General features: G+C 37.9%; 2 protein-coding genes across 2 annotated transcripts; both read left to right on the forward strand.

The window, feature by feature from the left end:
- Positions 1–365: 365 nt before the first annotated feature.
- Positions 366–4,452, forward strand: LOC121411910 (heparan sulfate glucosamine 3-O-sulfotransferase 1-like). Its single transcript, XM_041604801.1, has 2 exons — positions 366–571; positions 2,937–4,452. Exon 2 carries the CDS (start codon positions 3,038–3,040, stop codon positions 4,226–4,228), a length of 1,191 nt encoding a protein of 396 aa, XP_041460735.1. The 5' UTR covers positions 366–571; positions 2,937–3,037; the 3' UTR covers positions 4,229–4,452.
- A 5,091-nt stretch (positions 4,453–9,543) lies between these two features.
- LOC121411912 lies at positions 9,544–17,458 on the forward strand. The gene is made up of 2 exons (XM_041604802.1): positions 9,544–10,240; positions 15,288–17,458. The coding sequence occupies exon 2, from the start codon at positions 15,371–15,373 to the stop codon at positions 16,673–16,675; it is 1,305 nt and encodes a 434-aa protein (XP_041460736.1). The 5' UTR covers positions 9,544–10,240; positions 15,288–15,370; the 3' UTR covers positions 16,676–17,458.
- The last annotated feature ends 359 nt before the right edge of the window (positions 17,459–17,817 follow it).

Raw genomic sequence — 17,817 nt, forward strand, 5'->3', positions numbered from 1 at the left:
AGAGATATAAACGAAACAATTACAAGGCTGTGGTGATTTATTTTTTTATTATATTTTTCATTTTTAGCTCTTAAGACAAGATTGTAAGGTTTGAGATTGTTTTAAATTTACTTTTAAAGATGTTTTGAGATGGGGATATTTTTAGGACACTATCAATGTCTTTAGAATCTGGGGCCTTCATATTAGATAAGCGTAGTTTTGCCTTTGAACGGCTTTGAAACCCTTCTTTCTAAAATGAAACCTTTGTCTATTAATGCTCGATGTGTTGGTCTATTTTCCCCAGACCAAACTACCATAGATAATGCCTGACTGAACAAGAAAGCGATGCTTAAGGAAGAGTGGATACGTGGCCATTTCTCTTTTATATTCACTTTCGAGCCTTTTCAAAGAAAGTTGGTGTATCAATGAAAATCCGCACATGTCCGCATATGCCTTTTTGTATACAATACCTTACCACAGTTCCTTCAATTTAAAGACGTTGGATGTGACTCTATATAAGCCTACTTTATTCATTATATAGAATCAATATGTCATCTAGCTCCGTAGCACGTCTTGTTTAACACTGCCTATGGTAAGTTTTGCTTTGATTTTCTCCATGTCCAAGCCTCATTAACTTTCCGTGATCGATTAAGTACATTTTCTACTTTTATCGATAATGCAGGAAGGGTGCATGACTGCACACCTTACGTTTGGTCTGAGACCCGATTTCAGAATAAAATATTGTAGAAATTGATGCTAATATTGAGACATGGAATTTGGAATATCTTACTGTGTAATGTTCGAAATCATCGTACGAATACCGATGTTCAAATCTGTGACTATGCTATCATCCGGGGGGGGGGGCACTCAGTATATAATGCATAGTGGGTATGTGCCGCGGAGGGGACCGCCATTGGCATTTTTACACTCAAATTTCCGTTCCAAGGCAGCATTTTTTGTCTTATTGAGAAAAAGAACAAAAAAAAAAGCCGCTCCAAAGCATAGCATTTTCTTCTTATCGAGAAAGAAGAGAAGGAAATCCGCTCCAAAGCTTCGCATATTTTTCGTTACGCCGTTCCAATCGCATTGATCTGCTACAATGAGCTGCAATTTCGGTGAAAAGCGGCCGCAGAGCGCTGTCCGACCATCGCCTCTGCCCGAGCGCACCCGGCGGAGGCCGCGCTAGCTGCGTCATGCACGCATGACCGTTCCATGGGGATGCATTCGCATCGTACTCACACGCTGTCGGTCCGTTCCAAGGACCCCCGTTTTCACAAAGTTCCGAAGCCCGTTCCGAGGACCCTCTTTTTTACAATAAGCCCGCTCCAAGGCCCCCGTTTTTTGTCTCGCCCGCGGCACACCCCACCACTTTTTTGGTCGAGTGCCCCCCCCCCCCGGGGGGGGGGGGCTATCATCCTTCTTAGAATAAAAGCGAAAGTCGTAATGACGTCAGCAGTCGTACGATTGGTTACGATTTGGAACTAATTTGGTATTTACTCCAAAATAAAGGTTTGCAATCTTTCAAAATGGTCATATCGTCATGTGCCTTCGAAGTCTTCCAGGGATCTTGGGGTGACTATAGATAATGCCCTTTCTATGAAGCAGCACATCCAGAAAACATGTAAGAATGCTGCATATGGAATTCATAGAATTGGGAAGCTGCGTAAGTACTTAGACATAAGTTCCACTAAGCGCCTTGTAAACGCTTTCGTCACATCTCACATCGACTATTGTAATAGTTTATTAGTGGACTTCCTTCATCACAGCTGAACAAACTCCAACGTATCCAGAATGCTTCAGCCCGTCTTATCACATGCACCAGAAAGCGTGAACACATTACACCGATTCTTCGCTCTCTTCATTGGCTCTCCATCCCTCAACGCATCAAATTCAAGGTTTTACTCATCACTTACAAGGCTCTTCATGGACTCTCTCCAGCGTACATCAAAGCACTCATCTCACCTAAAACCCCTACTTCTATCCGACTTCGCTCATCCTCATCTATCCATCTTCAACTTTCTCATGGTCCTCGAACCCGCACCCGCTACGGTGATCGTGCCTTCGCCGTATGTGCTCCTAGGCTTTGGAATGCTCTCCCGGTCTACGTTCGTGACTCTCCAACAATTTCCACATTTAAGATTAGCTTGAAAACATACCTTTTTAATCAGTAATCTGTTTTGTTATTCCATGTATTTTTCATGCATTTTCCTTAATTTTTTGTAGTCTTTAAGTGTATATTATTCTGTATTCTGTTACTTGCAATTTTTGTCTATGTATCCAGCGCTTAGAAACAACGCGTATTAAGCGCTTTATAAATGTTGATTATTATTATTATTATTATTATTATATAAGTAGACAATTTCAACCTTAAATTATAATGATTATGTTCCATTCACATTTACAGAAAACGAGCAAAGTGCGATTTGTTCCAAAATCGGATCGCAAGCAGTCGTAAGGTCCATGAAACCTCACATAATCATTGAAAGTTTGTGCACCAAATGGAGTGTTGCAAGAAACGTGCGATCAATTGCAAGTCTATTTTTGGTTCCTATATCAATCATGATGTCTTGCAATTTATTACAAATGTGTGATTGATTGTTAATCTGCTCCTTAAAACAAGCAGAGTTATCTGATTTGATAAAGTTAAAAGTGATCATAAATTATAAAATGGCAACAGAATATTTGCAATTAATTGCAAATATTTCCTGGCAACAGCCCCTGTATTGGACGATGACAATAGAAATCATCATGACAATGATGGTTCAAGATTCACGTATGAAAAGGCCCCCGGTTAATATAAAATTAAGTCTAGGTATATTCCCACTATAGTAGGTTTCGGGCAGATTTGTCCTATCCAAGAATAATTATGTATACCTCGTATATTTGATAAGACGTCTATAAGCAATGTTGACATCCTTTAAAAAATCGTTCTAATTATTATTTTATTTTCATTACAGAATATTCATTACTCAGGATTCGTATAGATACAAGGAAGGAGTCATCTTTACCGGCACACAGATTTTGATCTAACTCCTTTGTGGCAACAAGGGTGACTATCATGATATGCACATATATTCGCATAAAGAAACGCTACATTTTAACGTATGTTTCATTATTGTTGACTTTCTTCTTCGCGTGTTATTATTTTACTGAATACGAAAAATACACCTCCCCTCCTGTTACAAGACTCGGATCCAACGCCTATAAAAAAGATCAACCACAGGGAGTGGTGCAAGCACTTGACCATGGCTGTTACCTCCAGACATCAAACTTCAGCCAGCACCAGCATTCTGAAGAACTTCTGGCAGAACGGAACTGTCGAAAGAAGATGCCGGTTGCTCTGATATTGGGGGCTGCTCTTAGTGGATCTGCAACCCTGAAGAGCGCCCTCTCATTTCATCCCGATGTGACTGTGCCAGAGTTCACAGTTCCTCTAAATTTCACCGATATTGGCCCATTCTTAGCGAAGATACCATACTCTCTCCCTCATCAAATCACTGTAGGGGAATCTCAAGAATACCTGTACATGACGGACATATCGAAACAAATGGTAACGCCTGTCTTTCCTGGCCTTAAGGTCATCATTCTTATACGAGATCCGGTGGCAAGAGCAATGTCAGAGTTCTTAACTTTGAAGTCGAATAGCTGTTCAGAGGTTTATCGCCAGAGTATTTCAAAACATTTACATTTGCTAGTTGGGACAAGTAGATACGATCCCCATGAAGTAGTAAAAGAGAGGTCTTGGACAGGAAAAAACTCCCAGCTGTATGAGACAAGCCCTGACGACATGCACTACAATTTAGAGGACACTTTCCAAGAAACCGTATTGGAATCAGCTCAGATTGATCCAGTGCATTTTCTGGTTCAGAGGAGTATTTATGGGTCCGGCATAAGGAAATGGGTCCGAGTAATTCCACTACAGAACATGTTGATAATAGACGCTGAGAGGTTTGCTAAAAGTCCCGTCGAGACTTTGAAGATTGTAGAACATTTTCTTGGACTGAGACCTTATTACCACAAAGACTTCTTCAGCTTTGACCTTCCTAAAGGGGAATTTTGTTTCAATTCACCGTTGCGATCCTGCGTAGAGCCTTTACCTATACAGAAGCCATTACCTGCTCTGTCTGATGAAATCGTTACTCTTCTTCGAGATTTCTTGTTACGCTCGATCAAAGTTCAAAACAAATATGCCAATGCTTATTTTCCACACCTTGGTGAGAATCCGTTAATATATACCCCATTTAGATAACCATGCATGTAGTCTTGATCAATTGATCAAGATCTGGTGGCGGTGCCGTGTCCCAGTGGAAAGCGCCTACATTTTAGTCCAGGGTTCGTTCCCTGGTCATGGTCACTATGCCCGTGAACACGGCACTAATTGGCATACTATCGGGTCTACGATGGCATGTGTTCTACCTACACTGTTAGAAAATTTGTCCTTAAAATAAAAGAAGTTCCTGCAGCAGAGTCTCGAGAACACCTGTAATCTTACCAAATTGCATAATCTTACAGGAAATTGGTATTGGGTGTATGGAACCTTACAAATTTCCTTTAATAAAACACCCTTTTCCCCTTTTTAAACAGACCTGATCTGTTAAATTGCAGAAAAATTCCTGTTTTATGAATTTACAGAATGATTCTGTGATTGCTCTTTGCAAAATAGTCTTTATTTTTTCTGTAAAATCAGGGTATTTTTAACAGTGTACGTTCAGCAGCACCCATCCATCTTCTCAGGGCATTCTCCCATTTTTTCTTCTCTTTCTGGGGGGGGGGGGGTGGGGGAAGGGTGGATACATTTTAGGACGGGTTGTTTTGTCCTTTATCAGACTTTATTTTTTGATAACTTCGTATTTATTTTGTGAGTATTATTTCCCTCTCATTTTTTTGTTGCTTACTTACATGTATATCTGTATTTGTACTTTGTTATTTTGTTATTTGTTGTGTTATCTATTTTTTGAGTGGCCCATATTGTACAAGCATTGGTTTTAAGTGGGTCCCTCCATTTCCATCTTAATTTAATTTCTATTGAAAAATAGTTTACATATTTAAAACCTACAATGTGTTGCCCAAATTGTCTTAAGTATTTTTTTTACAACATATGTATTATTAATTATATATTTTTTGCAACGGATACAAATATTTATGTTTGGATATGATACAGTTTGTTTTTGTTTGATGGAAGTGAAATAAATTAAATTTGAATTTGAACCTAAAATAAGAAAAAAAATGATGAACACCTTTATGCTTTAATGTTTTGATTAAAACGTGTTTTAACGTTTGTTTTAATATATCACTGGTTTATTATTCAACCGCTTGTCGCACATGATAATTGTTCGCCTTATGAATCAACTAACATGTAGATCTTTAAAAACTCTTTATCTTTCACACCCCGTTTGAATTATTGCTGTTTCACCCCCCCCCCCTTGAAACACAACTCAAAAGCTTTTTGCTCTTGGCCTATTTATGTTAGTATGGCAATTCATATAATTCATATAATAAATGAGTCGATTATATCGGACGCGCCCGACACTTTGAAACATTATTGGGTTAGATTTAAACCAGCACGAGGGTAATTATGTAGCCAAAGAAAACAAACCATTCTATGTGCTCTAGCTGTTGGGTTCCGGGTTCGATTCCCGGCAGAGGCATTTTTCGGCCTCATCAAATTTGTTTTAAAAAAGGAGGAAAGCCCTAAATTAAGCTATGTCTGCCATTTTTCTCTATCCACATTTATATCACATAATTATTTCGATAAGAATTGCCAAAGCTCATGTAACTTCTCACAAATTAATAAGCCCATTGCAGCTTGTGTGTAATCAGTATACCCCGGATTGCCATCTTCTTTCAATGTGAGGGACGTGGGTTCGATTCACAGCCATGGCGTTTTTTTTTCTTTCAGCAAGAAATTTGCCCACATTGTGCTGTGCTCAACCCGGGTGAGGTAAATGGGTCTAAAAAAGCTGTGAGCACCGGAATCGGTAGACTAGATTAGCCGGGATGCTATAGGAGTGCCTACAGCATCTAACAAGGTGTGCGATTTTTTCTTTCAATATACTCTAAAATAGCATCATGGAATTGGGTCGGAAAGTATGTTCATTATAGCTGAGATTGATAGGTGAGGGCAATTTCGCGAGACTACCATGAGTCTTCAAGCTTTCAGGCATTAATCAGGAGCTGCATTGTAATCATGGTAATGTACCTATATTAAGTGCTAGTAAACTTGTGGAGATTGCGAGCTATAAATATACAGTGGTGTAAGTATTGAGCCAAAGATTTTTAGGGGCTAGATATATATATATATATATATAATATATATATATATATATATATATATATATATATATATATATATATATATATATATATATATATATATATATATTCATTTATTTATTCATTTATATAAATACACATTGTTAAATATAATTTAAACAACGCTGATTACTTTGTGAATCTCACAGTAGTTGTTTAAACATTTTAAAACAAGTGTTTAAAATCATATACATGTACAATAAAGTTTAAATTCAGATATTTCATTATCAATAATTTAAGCATTGTTGTTTGTGATATTGAACACTAATTTTAACTGTTTAAACAACTACTGTGCGATTCACATAGTTAACAACGTTGTTTAACAGTGTATATACATATATATTGTTATAATTTCATTTTTATTATTTTTTAAAATCAATACTGAATTATCTGCATGTATTTGTGTAAACATTCACACTGAATGTATTTTGCTTGATTTTAACTATACATTTATTGTGTAGATTATTGTTTTGAATAAACTTACCCATTTTTTATTTATTGCAAATGTATTAGAATTATGATTATTATATGCCTTTCACTTTGTATATTTATCAATGGCACGGCCCCAATGCAAATTAGACTCTGCATTTGTTGGGGTTTCTTTACCCGGTGTGAAAATATAATGTTCTGTCTTTTATACATCTAAAGGTCTTTGGTAGTGAGATATAAGTCCTGGCATGTGAGGACCTATTGATCACTGTATTGCGTGTCCAGGACGTTCGGATAGGCCCCTAAGAAAATTGACCAAACCTTGTTTTTTCATATATACAATATTTTGTTAAGGTTTCTTGTCAATTCGAGGGTGCTGATTGTGAATATGAATGATGCCACTCGTGTAACCTTGAGCATTTTCCGCAAATTGCCAAAATCCAATATGGCCGCCAAAATATGCAAATTACCCATGGAAATCATAAAATTAAACGCACATTGATTATAAAACGTATGTATTTGCGTTGAAGGAGTGAAATACTCTGAAAAACGATTTCAACGATTCAATTATTTATTTTCCACTTTCAATTTCATATTTACAGTTATGATTCAATTGACATAGTAACATATTATAATCACATTTGAAGTACATACAAAATAAATAACATTCTAAAATTACAATAGAAGATCATCAATATGCCCTGGAACACGGTCTCCTTGTATACCATGAATGGGAGGTCCACTCCCCCCCTGCCCCCCCCCCCCCCCCAGGATCGACGCCTCTGCTGTTGAGATCGTATTGTAGACGGACCCATGTACGTGCATATTAATTAATTGCAGCGCCCCTGCCTCTCCCCTCCCCCGCCCCTTGCAGGGGCGGATCCAGCCTTCGCCAATAGGGGGGGGGGGGCGGAATTTTTTTCAGCCATATTTTCCCCGATCGGCCGCTCGAATATGATTTTTGCCGGGATTTTTTGTTTCTTTGAAGGGGTAGTCCTAATGGTCACTTTTTAGCTTTATTCTTATGACACATACATGTATAATACCATAACCCTTATTTATATAATGCGAGCGTGAAGCGCGAGCTAAATTTTTTGGAAATCTTATATACTTTTTCTAAAATTTTGAACATTCTGGGAAATGTTTGTTTTCCTGAAAAAAAAGTGTGTATGCAAGTTAATAATTACTACGAACGTAAAGAGTGAGCAGAAATGAAATGATGGAAAAGGTACTGTTAAAAACCTGCTTGCAATTAGCCATGAAGACGTTACACATTTTTAAAAATCAAATAATGCGAGCGCGAAGCGCGAGCCGAAATTTTTTGACATTTTTACCTAAGGAATTGAAATTCTTAGCACGTTTTGTAACTTAATAGAATAGGTATATAATTAAACATGCGAGCACGAAGCGTGAGCAAAAAAATTCCAGATTTAGACCTACTGAACAAGACACTCTATTCAATTAGTTTTTTTAAATCATGAGTAAGTGGGGATCTTCCTTACATTAATAATGCGAGCGCAGAGCGCGAGCAGAAAATTTTTGTATACGTTTTGAACTGCTCGAAATTGTACCTGTTATGGACTGCTTGCATTTAGCCATGAAGATGTTACATATTTCAACATTCAAATATTGCGAGCGCGAAGCGCGAGCTGAAAAATTTTGACCTTTTTTACCTGAATAATGGACATGCTAAGCACTTTTGGTAATCTTGGAAGGACTCTAAGTACATAAACTAAACTTTATTGATGCGAAGCGCGAGCGGAAAAATTTTGGACACTCTATTCATGTTTTATCATGAAAAGGATAAGTTATTTATCCGCGAGCAGACACTTTTTGATTTTGTGATCTTAAACTGGATAATGATTTAAATAGAGAACAAACTGCGTATCTGAATTAACGTGTGTTTTAGATTTCAACCTAGAATTTGGGTATTCTAAGTACCTTTCTTATCATGAAAATCAATGATATTCCGATTTAACAAAGGGTCAATTTAAGCTCTGTATTGCAAACACTTTGTGGGAAAATTGTGAATTGTGATGGATCACAGTTAAAAAGAGCTGACGTATTTTATTATTATTACTTTGAGTTTTTACATAGGACCGGGACATTCTACAAGGGCATTATGTCATCATATGAAAATGATGACTATCTTCCTATTTCTCTTCCTAAGCATGAGAGCGCGAAATCTGTTAATATTATGGCCTGAAAACTGGACAATGTCATTTAAAGCACTTTTGTAATTATGAATAAGATGCATGATATCTATCCATTCGAGCAGAAATCGCGAGCCGAAATTTTTGATAAACTGTCATCAAAGTAGTTTGATTTAGAATTAATATTGGGATATACATAACTCACTAATCAAAATGCTAGCGTGCAGCGCTAGCTGATACGTTTTGACAATCTGACCTGAATAGGGAACTTTTTGAGAACTTTATGGAATACAGGAAAATAATAGGTACCTGACAAATCAAATTTTGCGAGCGCGCAGCGCGAGCAGAAAATGATAATATTCAGACCATAACATAGACATTTTTACAGAGCACTTTTTTTTAATCAATTTGTAAATCAAACAAAATAATGAAAGTTCAAAATTTTATATCCTAACAAATAGATTTTTCAAAAAATTATTTTCAAAGTCTTCCCCTCATGTTATTTTATTCAATCATGTTCCTCCTCTTACGTTTGCCTTTCTTCTTTTCTCCTCTCTGTTCCCTTCCTTTTCTTTTTTCCTTTCTTTTTCCTGTTTTTTCTTTTTTTTTTGCTCCGCCAATAGGGGGGGGGGGGGTCGGGCCCTTGCCCCCCCCCCCCTGGATCCGCCTATGCCTTGGTGCGCGTAGGTCCGAAGCCTCTGCCGATATGTGTTCACCACAGAACATGAATTAGTACAACTTACACGGTTCAGTGTATATCTACCAGCATTTTATTTTTAGTAACAGAAACTGTACAACGTGGTATAGCAAGAAATAACGACTCCCTGGTAAGTGTATCTGGTGATGTCATAAAACAAGCGGCGGCACTGCACTGTGGACAGATTTAATTCATAAACCGGCGACATGCGGGGATAGCATCGGACATTCCTCACAATCTCCCCGGGAGTGGTGGGGATATTGCCTGCTACACAATACCCATAGTCCAGTGTACATGCAGTCTCCAGTGCTTTGCGGAGTCGGCCCACCATAAATGGTCGGAATGGAATCACTGCATGACTGAACAACAGTAACAATGGTTGAGTGAGCTTCCACAACAGGGACATTTTCATTTTAATCTCCAAACTTTACACAAAATTTATCCTTCGAATCCAAGTATGGGGGCAACGGCGGCATAAAACATCTAAGAGCACAATACTTTATTCACATAGTATTGCACGGTTCAGGACTGTGGCCCGGGACTGTGGTCAACGGGGTCAACGCGACTTATTACACCGGCCAGCATGCATGACCAGGAATCATCGGAGCTAGCTGTGAGCTATCGGAGATATTTGAGAACGTAACATCGCGTGTAGTTTTCTTCGCTGCAGGTACGTTTCGAGATATAAATATTATGTACTTTTATACGCCCATGTGATACAATGTTGTGCTCGACAATGAACGCGTACATGTGTAGATTACATTGAGTCATTGACTGTTTGCCTAATAATATGCCGGGGCCTAATGCCAACATGCGTTGTTGTATTTGTTTACATACAGTTACAGTACGTAGAATGATCCATTGACGGTGCCGGTGAATGTTGTTTGTCGTGAACATGATACACGAACTAGTTAGAGAAAATACACAAAGGAAAAAATATGTAGCCCTTGCTTACGCTTCTTGCATTCTATTGCATGCATTTGCATAGTGTATACCTAAACAACATTTTATTTACAGGTTATATTCCGGTACGATGCATGTATTATGTCAAAACGATCCCTCGATTAAACTGATGGTCCGGGCTGAAAGTACTTTAGCTTGATAAATGAGTAGAATTCACTGAGCAAAATACTGAAAATTTCATCAAAATCGGATAACAAATAACAAAGTTATTGAGTTTTAAAGTTTAGCAATATTTTGTGAAAACAGTCGTCATGAATATTCATTAGGTGGGCCGATGATGTCAGAACCCCACTTGTTCTTTTGTATTTTGTTATATGAAATCAGGTTTATTCAATTTTTTTTCCTCCAAGAACCATAAAAATTGGTTTGACAACTGCACTAGATATTTATTGCTGCAACTTATTTCATTACAAGGGAGACATATTATTCACACATGTATGATAATGAAAAAAATATGATTTTATGTGAGAACATAAGAAAACGGAAAGTGGGGATGTGACATCATCAGCACACCTAATGAATATTCATGACGACTGCATGTTTTCACAAAATATTACTAAACTTTAAAATGCAAATAACTTTATTGTTTGTTATCTGATTTTGATGAAATTTCGGTATTTTGCTCAGTGAATGTATTAAGATATAAATATTTTCAGCTTGGACCATCCCTTTAATAGAAGTACACCACTATAGGCCTGCAATCTCAGAGGGGGGGGGCAATTTCAAAGCACTTGTAGTAAAGTATGAAAGAATTTGTAAAATTAACGAAAGAAACTAGCTAAGGACATTCGAAAAAAGAAGTGAGAGAACAGGTGACTTTATATACGGTCCCGGGACGGTCCAGTCTGGAGAATTTTATATCTCAACAAATAGAGTAAATTCACAAAGCAAAGTGCTGAAAATTTGATCAAAATCGGATAACCAGAAGATTTAAAGATTTGCATTATTCCGGTGAAACAGTTATAGGCATTTTTTTCTGTTTCTGTTTGTGGTAACTCCCGTAGGAACTCGGCAGGACAGCATTTTGCTGGTAAACGCCACAGGGGCCGCGTAACGGTTTTTAAAGTGGAGGGGCGGGGGGGGGGGGGGGAGCTGACTATGCTAAAAATCACAATCGTATGGTAATTTTTGCGTTTTGTACACGGTTCCGCGGCCCCCGCGCCAAGCTGGTATATAACCAATTACCTATGAAACATTTTACGTCTAGGTTAGTCAGTCATAGTGACGTTATATCACTATCGGACCTTTTTTTTATCAAAGTGGAGACAATGGCAGAGTTGGGATTCGAACTCACAACCTTGCGATTATGAGTCTAATGCTCTAACCACTGAACCACACGGGTCGTGTGGTCCACGGCATGTCTTTATGAATGTTCATTAGGGTGGGCTGATGATGTTATATCCCCACTTAATTGTTCTTTTTTATTTTATGATATGAAATTAGGTTTATTAAAAAAATCTACCCAGAACTAAAACAAATGGATTGACAACTTGTTAAGTGCAATATTATTTATTGCCGCAACTTATTTCGTCATAATGGAGACACATCACTTACACATGTATGAAAGAATTAAACATTAATGATTGCATGTGATAACAAAAGAAAAAGGAAAGTGGGGATGTGACATCAGCAGCCCACCTAATGAATATACATGACGATGTGCATGTAACCGTTTTTCACAAATAATTGATAAACTTTGAAATTCAGTAACTGAAATTTTCAGCATTTTGCTCTGTGAATTTTACTCAATTTATTTAGATATAAATATTTTCAGCACGGACCATCCCATTAAATGTAACTGAGAAATTTGAACAGCAATGTTCACTTTTTAACATAAGCAAGAGACCCAAATATTGCAAAATTTTGTATGTAAATGTAAAATGTTAACCCCCCCCTCATCCATCCTCTAAAAAATGAAAAGAAAGAGAAAAAGGAAGGAGAAAAAGTACGTAGGAAAAGGGAGAAGGAAATGAGTTTAAAAAGATTTTATTCAGGTTATGTCTACTACTAAAAATTTCGCTCGCACTCAAAATGCCTTTCCCTTGAGTGCAATGGCGTAGCTGGGGGGGGGGGGGCAAGAGGGACATGTGCCTCGGCCGCCACTTTCAGGAAGGGCGAAACAATAGGAAAGGGGGCGCAAATAAAGAAAAGGAAAACTAAAAATGTAGAGAAATTCCAAAAATATTAAAGGCGCAGATAAGGAATACCATCAAAGGTGATTTGTACCCCTGTCCTATCCATTGTAATGCAGTTTCCAGCATCATGCATGCTTTACCCAAGGATGAATATTCATGAATGATAACTTTTGATTAGTGAAACATCCATTCACTAAGAATTACAATAAACCTTCCTTTTTCGAACGCAAATATAGATTTTCATCTCGAGCTTCGGCATTGCATTTTGGTATGTTACTCTTCATTATTTCTTGCAAACAGTTCTGAAATATATTTTTTCTGGTTTTATTGCCAAAGCTTTTAATCAAGCGCTGAATTGATAATAAGAGAGATAAAAATATGAAATACTCTTCATTAATTTTTACAAACATTGATATGTTCCTTTTAGGTGGGGATATAAAAAAAATTAACTCGCCTTTTCCGCTCGCACATGCAACGCCGATGAGATACTGTACTTTTCATGAATTTTTCCAAATAGTCTGAATAATTTTCCCCTATAAGGTAATCGAAAATTTCAGCTCACCCCTACTTCCCTTCTCGCTAAATTGTTCCGATTTCAGGTCTAAATATCAGTTTTCAGCTCGTGCTTCTTGCCCGCATGAATTGTTAAGATATGCATCATGTTAATGATTAGAAATAGTGTTTAGAATATTTAGTCTTGAGATTTTAAAATTGACAAGAAAATATGCTCACGCTTCGCCCCCGTATTAGGTCGATTTGTTAATGAAATACTATCACCTCTGTGAATTCCTAAAATGGATCTTTTAAGATGTTCTCTTTTTTTCAGGTCTAAATATCACTAATGTTCAGCTCGCGCTTCGCGCTCGCATTCATTCTTTGTTTAGCTAGACAAGAATCATGTTTGTAATCAAATAGAAACCAACTTAGGATATTCCGTCTTAACGTCTTTATATTGAAAAATATTCGCACTCGCATCGATATTAATTGAGTTTGACTGGTCGTATGCTTATAACATACTTTGAAAGGGGCGCGATTTTAGCACCTGTGCCGGGCTCCTTTTGTCCAAGATACATGTACGCCATTTTTTTAATGAGATAATAATCTTCTCAAGAGGATAACACAAACTGTTCTGCTCAGATTCGAGTTATTATTTTGTTTCAGCGAGCTACCCATCGTTTTCATGATTATAAAAAATATGCCGAATAATTATAAAAATTGTTCAGCTCTCCCTTCGCGCTGGCATTATTTTGATAAGTGAGAAACGTATGCTCTTAATGAATTTTTTCAGGTCGGAATAATATAAAAGAAATTCAGCTCACCTTTCGCGCTCGCATCAATGGTCAAATTAGGTAACACAACCCCATGCCCAGTTTAAGATTTAAAAAAATGTCTCGTCCGGTGTTATGTTTAAATATCAAAACGGAAGTAGAAATAAGAAACTAACGATGTGATTTGATGTGATATTTAGCAATTGCACACAGCAGAGAATGCACAACACTAAACACAGTGATATTTTTATTAGGCCCCCATTCCACAGAACGGAGACCATTGAAAGACCACTGAAAGACTTAAAATTGGTGAGGTCTTACAGGTCTTCCATGGACTTTGCCTGGTCTTTCAATGATCTTTGAATGATCTTTCAATAATCTCCCATGAGTCTTACAGTGATCTCCGCAAAAATCTTGAGAGACTGCCGAAAGATCATTGGAAGATTTTTAAGACCTTTGAAAGGTCATTGAAAGACCGCTGAAAGACTTCTGAAAGACCTATGAAAGACCATTTTCCTGTAAGACCGTTGTAAGACTGTTTTGAACCGTTTCAAAATGTTTTGGAGCCCATGAAGACCACTGAAAGATTGGTCAGGACTCGTGTAAGACCTCAAAGACCATTGTAGGTTCATTGAGAGACCTCTGAAAGATCAACAAAATTCATGGTCTTTTAATGTTCTTTCAGCGGTCTTGTTCTCTGTGGAATGGGGGTTAATCATTTTGTCCATTTTCCGATAAAATAGCGGGATTTTTCGTTTGACGGCTTTGAATCCTAAGTTTGGACAAAGTCATATCGACAATAATTTAGAAGTAGCGATTGGTTCATGTGTTCGTATGTTTTTCAAGGAGGCCATGGTATACTATACGTTATAGCGAAATAAAAATGGAGAATACTGGTATTTCGTATTTCATGTGATGGTATATTAAATACATGTAAACAGGTGTGGGTAACGTCAACGAATGATCCTTCATTTGCATATCAGACACATGTTGTGCAATTAAAATAATGTGAAATAAAGCGACAGGCTTATCATTTTGGTATCTGATTTTGAATGATTTTTTTCAGCGTTGATGGACGATTCCGATATGCATAATCTTTGACAGTGGACAGCAGCACTAGAACGAAAATAATATTTGTCATTTGCCATAAAATAAAAAGTTCAAAATTGTAAATAGAAATATAACAAAAGAATAAGTAAATGAATAAATAGATATAGAACAAATTTGATGAGATGATAAAAAAGAAGAAAAATAGGGAATTGATACAAACCTATAGAATTACCGAGAATGTTTGTTCATTTATGGGGGAGTTGTATAAGGCCTAACTCTGTTTACCATTTCTCGTTTACAGGGACAGAAAGGTAATCTGCATTGTAATCGATGGTCTTCTAACCAGGGGTCTGCAATAAAGAAAGGAGCAGTGTTGAGATATGGATGTCAGAAGATGAAATAAAGATGGACTTTGGTAATTTCGTTTTACGAAAGAAACGCATTATTTTAGCTTTCGCCTTGGCACTAGCGACATCTCTCTCTATCGGTTATTACCTTGCGCAATACGAAAATGTTTGTGTCTCCTCCATCACAAGCCTTGACCTCGGGTCCAACCCGCATTACGGAGATCATCCGCAGGGAGTGGTGCATGCACTGGATCATGGCTGCTACCTCCAGACATCAAACTTCAGCCAGCACCAGCATTCTGAAAAACTCCTGGCAGAACGGAACTGCCGAAAGAAGTTGCCGGTTGCTGTGATATTGGGGGCTGCTCTTAGTGGATCTTCAACCCTGAAGAGCGCCCTCTCATTTCATCCCGATGTGACTGTGTCAGAGTTCGCAGGTGCCTTGAAGGATAATCCCCGATACCAAGATGCCATGCCGTATTCCCTCCCTCATCAAATCACTATTAGTGAGTGCCAGGAATATCTTTATATCCGTAACCTTTCCCATCAAAACATAACAATATTTTCTCCTGACCTTAAATTCATCGTTCTCCTCCGGGATCCCGTAGCGAGAGCCATGTCAGAATACTTGGTGCTAAGATCAAAGAGCAGCTCAGAGTTTTATCGCAGAAGTCTTTCACAATATCCAGATTTTCCAATGGGGAAACTCGTTCAGGATGTCCATACACGAACGAAACGAAGTAGAATCCAAGGTTTTTATGAAGGAAATTATTCAGAAATAAAACGAGTAAGAGATGTCGAGCAAACTAATCCACAACGATCAAAGAGAAGCAAGGGCGAGAGAGGCAACTCTTTGCACCGTGTTAGAGAATACGAGATCCGGTACAAATTGGAAGACAATTTTGAGAAGACCATTTTGGATCCATCATCTGAGATTGATGAGATGCACTTTTTGGTTCAACGAAGTATATATGCTAGCCAAATAAAGCACTGGGATTCGATTACTTCGAGAGTGAACTTCCTCATCTTAGACGCGGAGGTGTTTGCTAGAACCCCAGCTATCACACTTGACAAAGTGGAAAGATTCCTAGGACTTAGGCCTTTTTTCCATGAACAATTCTTCACCTTCGACTTCCCCAAAGGTGTGTTCTGTTTTAATTCACCGGTACGATCCTGCGTAGATCCCATCCCGATGCAAGGGGTCCCACCCACCCTCTCGGATGAATTTGTCAATCTGTTTCGAAAGTTTCTTATGCCTGCGATGATTGTCCAGAACCGGATCTCCGGAGCCTATTTCCCACACCTTGGAGAGAATCCCATGGTATTCACCCCTTTTAGATAATAGGGTTGCAGTAATTAAATGGCATTCCGTTGATGCCTCAATCACATCACCGAAATTGACTCCAAATCAACCAATAGTACATTACTGGTAAAAATGTAATAGTTTTAGTCGGTCTGTAGTCGGGCTTCGCCGTTGTGACTGAGCAACATCTCTCCCGCCACGGCATCACCGCATAATAGCGAGTTTTCGCTCACCGACGCGGAATGAATCCTATACAACGCAGCAAACGTGTTGAAAATTCAAGTCAAATCACAATGAAGACTGTCAAGATTCGGTGAATCGGAATAGCACTTTCATCCGACGATTCAGAGCTGACAAAAAATCGCATGAGTCACTGACGAAACTGCTGTTTTGATCCACCGACCGTCGACAAAGACTTCATTGTCATGAAGGACATTTTACAATATTCTCTACGTTTCAGAAATCGTCTATGTAATTGTTGCGAAATTCCTAATAATAGAACAGTGGTCGAATAGTTTTTATGACTATTGATCTCGTCACACTAAGACCTTTTCTTTGATATAACCTTGAAAACGCGAGAAGCAGACGTATCCCCAACATAAATTCGTCCTATCTTTTTTTTCTAAATGTTTTAGACTCCCTGCAGACATTATCTTTGGACTCCTTCACAAATAAATTAGATATCAATTAATATTTCGAGTCACTTCTTACGTAGCGTGCTCTTCAAGTTAGCGTAATGTGCTAATCCTGATGTTTTGCTGACTGAACGCAGAGCGGATCCAGGATTTTCCAAAAGTGGGGCCAATTTTCCGGAGGAAAAATTTGACAAGCAAAAAAAATCTTCGACCACAAATTAAGGATATTTCGTACCCGAAAAACAATTGACAAGCCAAAAAAAATCAATTTCAATAGAAGGGGCACACCTCTGTTTTAATGTCATTTTTTTACATTACAAATTTGAATTTTGCTTCTCAAGGGGGGGGACGTGCCCCCCCCCCTGGATCCGCCAGTGACTGAACGATACAGATACAGACGCTTGACTCGCTCAGCTAAGAAAATTTATATATTTCAGTACTTAGTCATTTTACAGTCGTTCATAGAATATTAAATTTCGTGTATTTTATGGTCAACAGGGTATGAAATATTAGAGGATTTATCTTATTTTTGTTTTTAACAAGCTT

Source organism: Lytechinus variegatus, chromosome 3 (genome assembly GCF_018143015.1).
Source record: "Lytechinus variegatus isolate NC3 chromosome 3, Lvar_3.0, whole genome shotgun sequence".
Lineage (NCBI taxonomy): Eukaryota > Metazoa > Echinodermata > Echinoidea > Temnopleuroida > Toxopneustidae > Lytechinus > Lytechinus variegatus.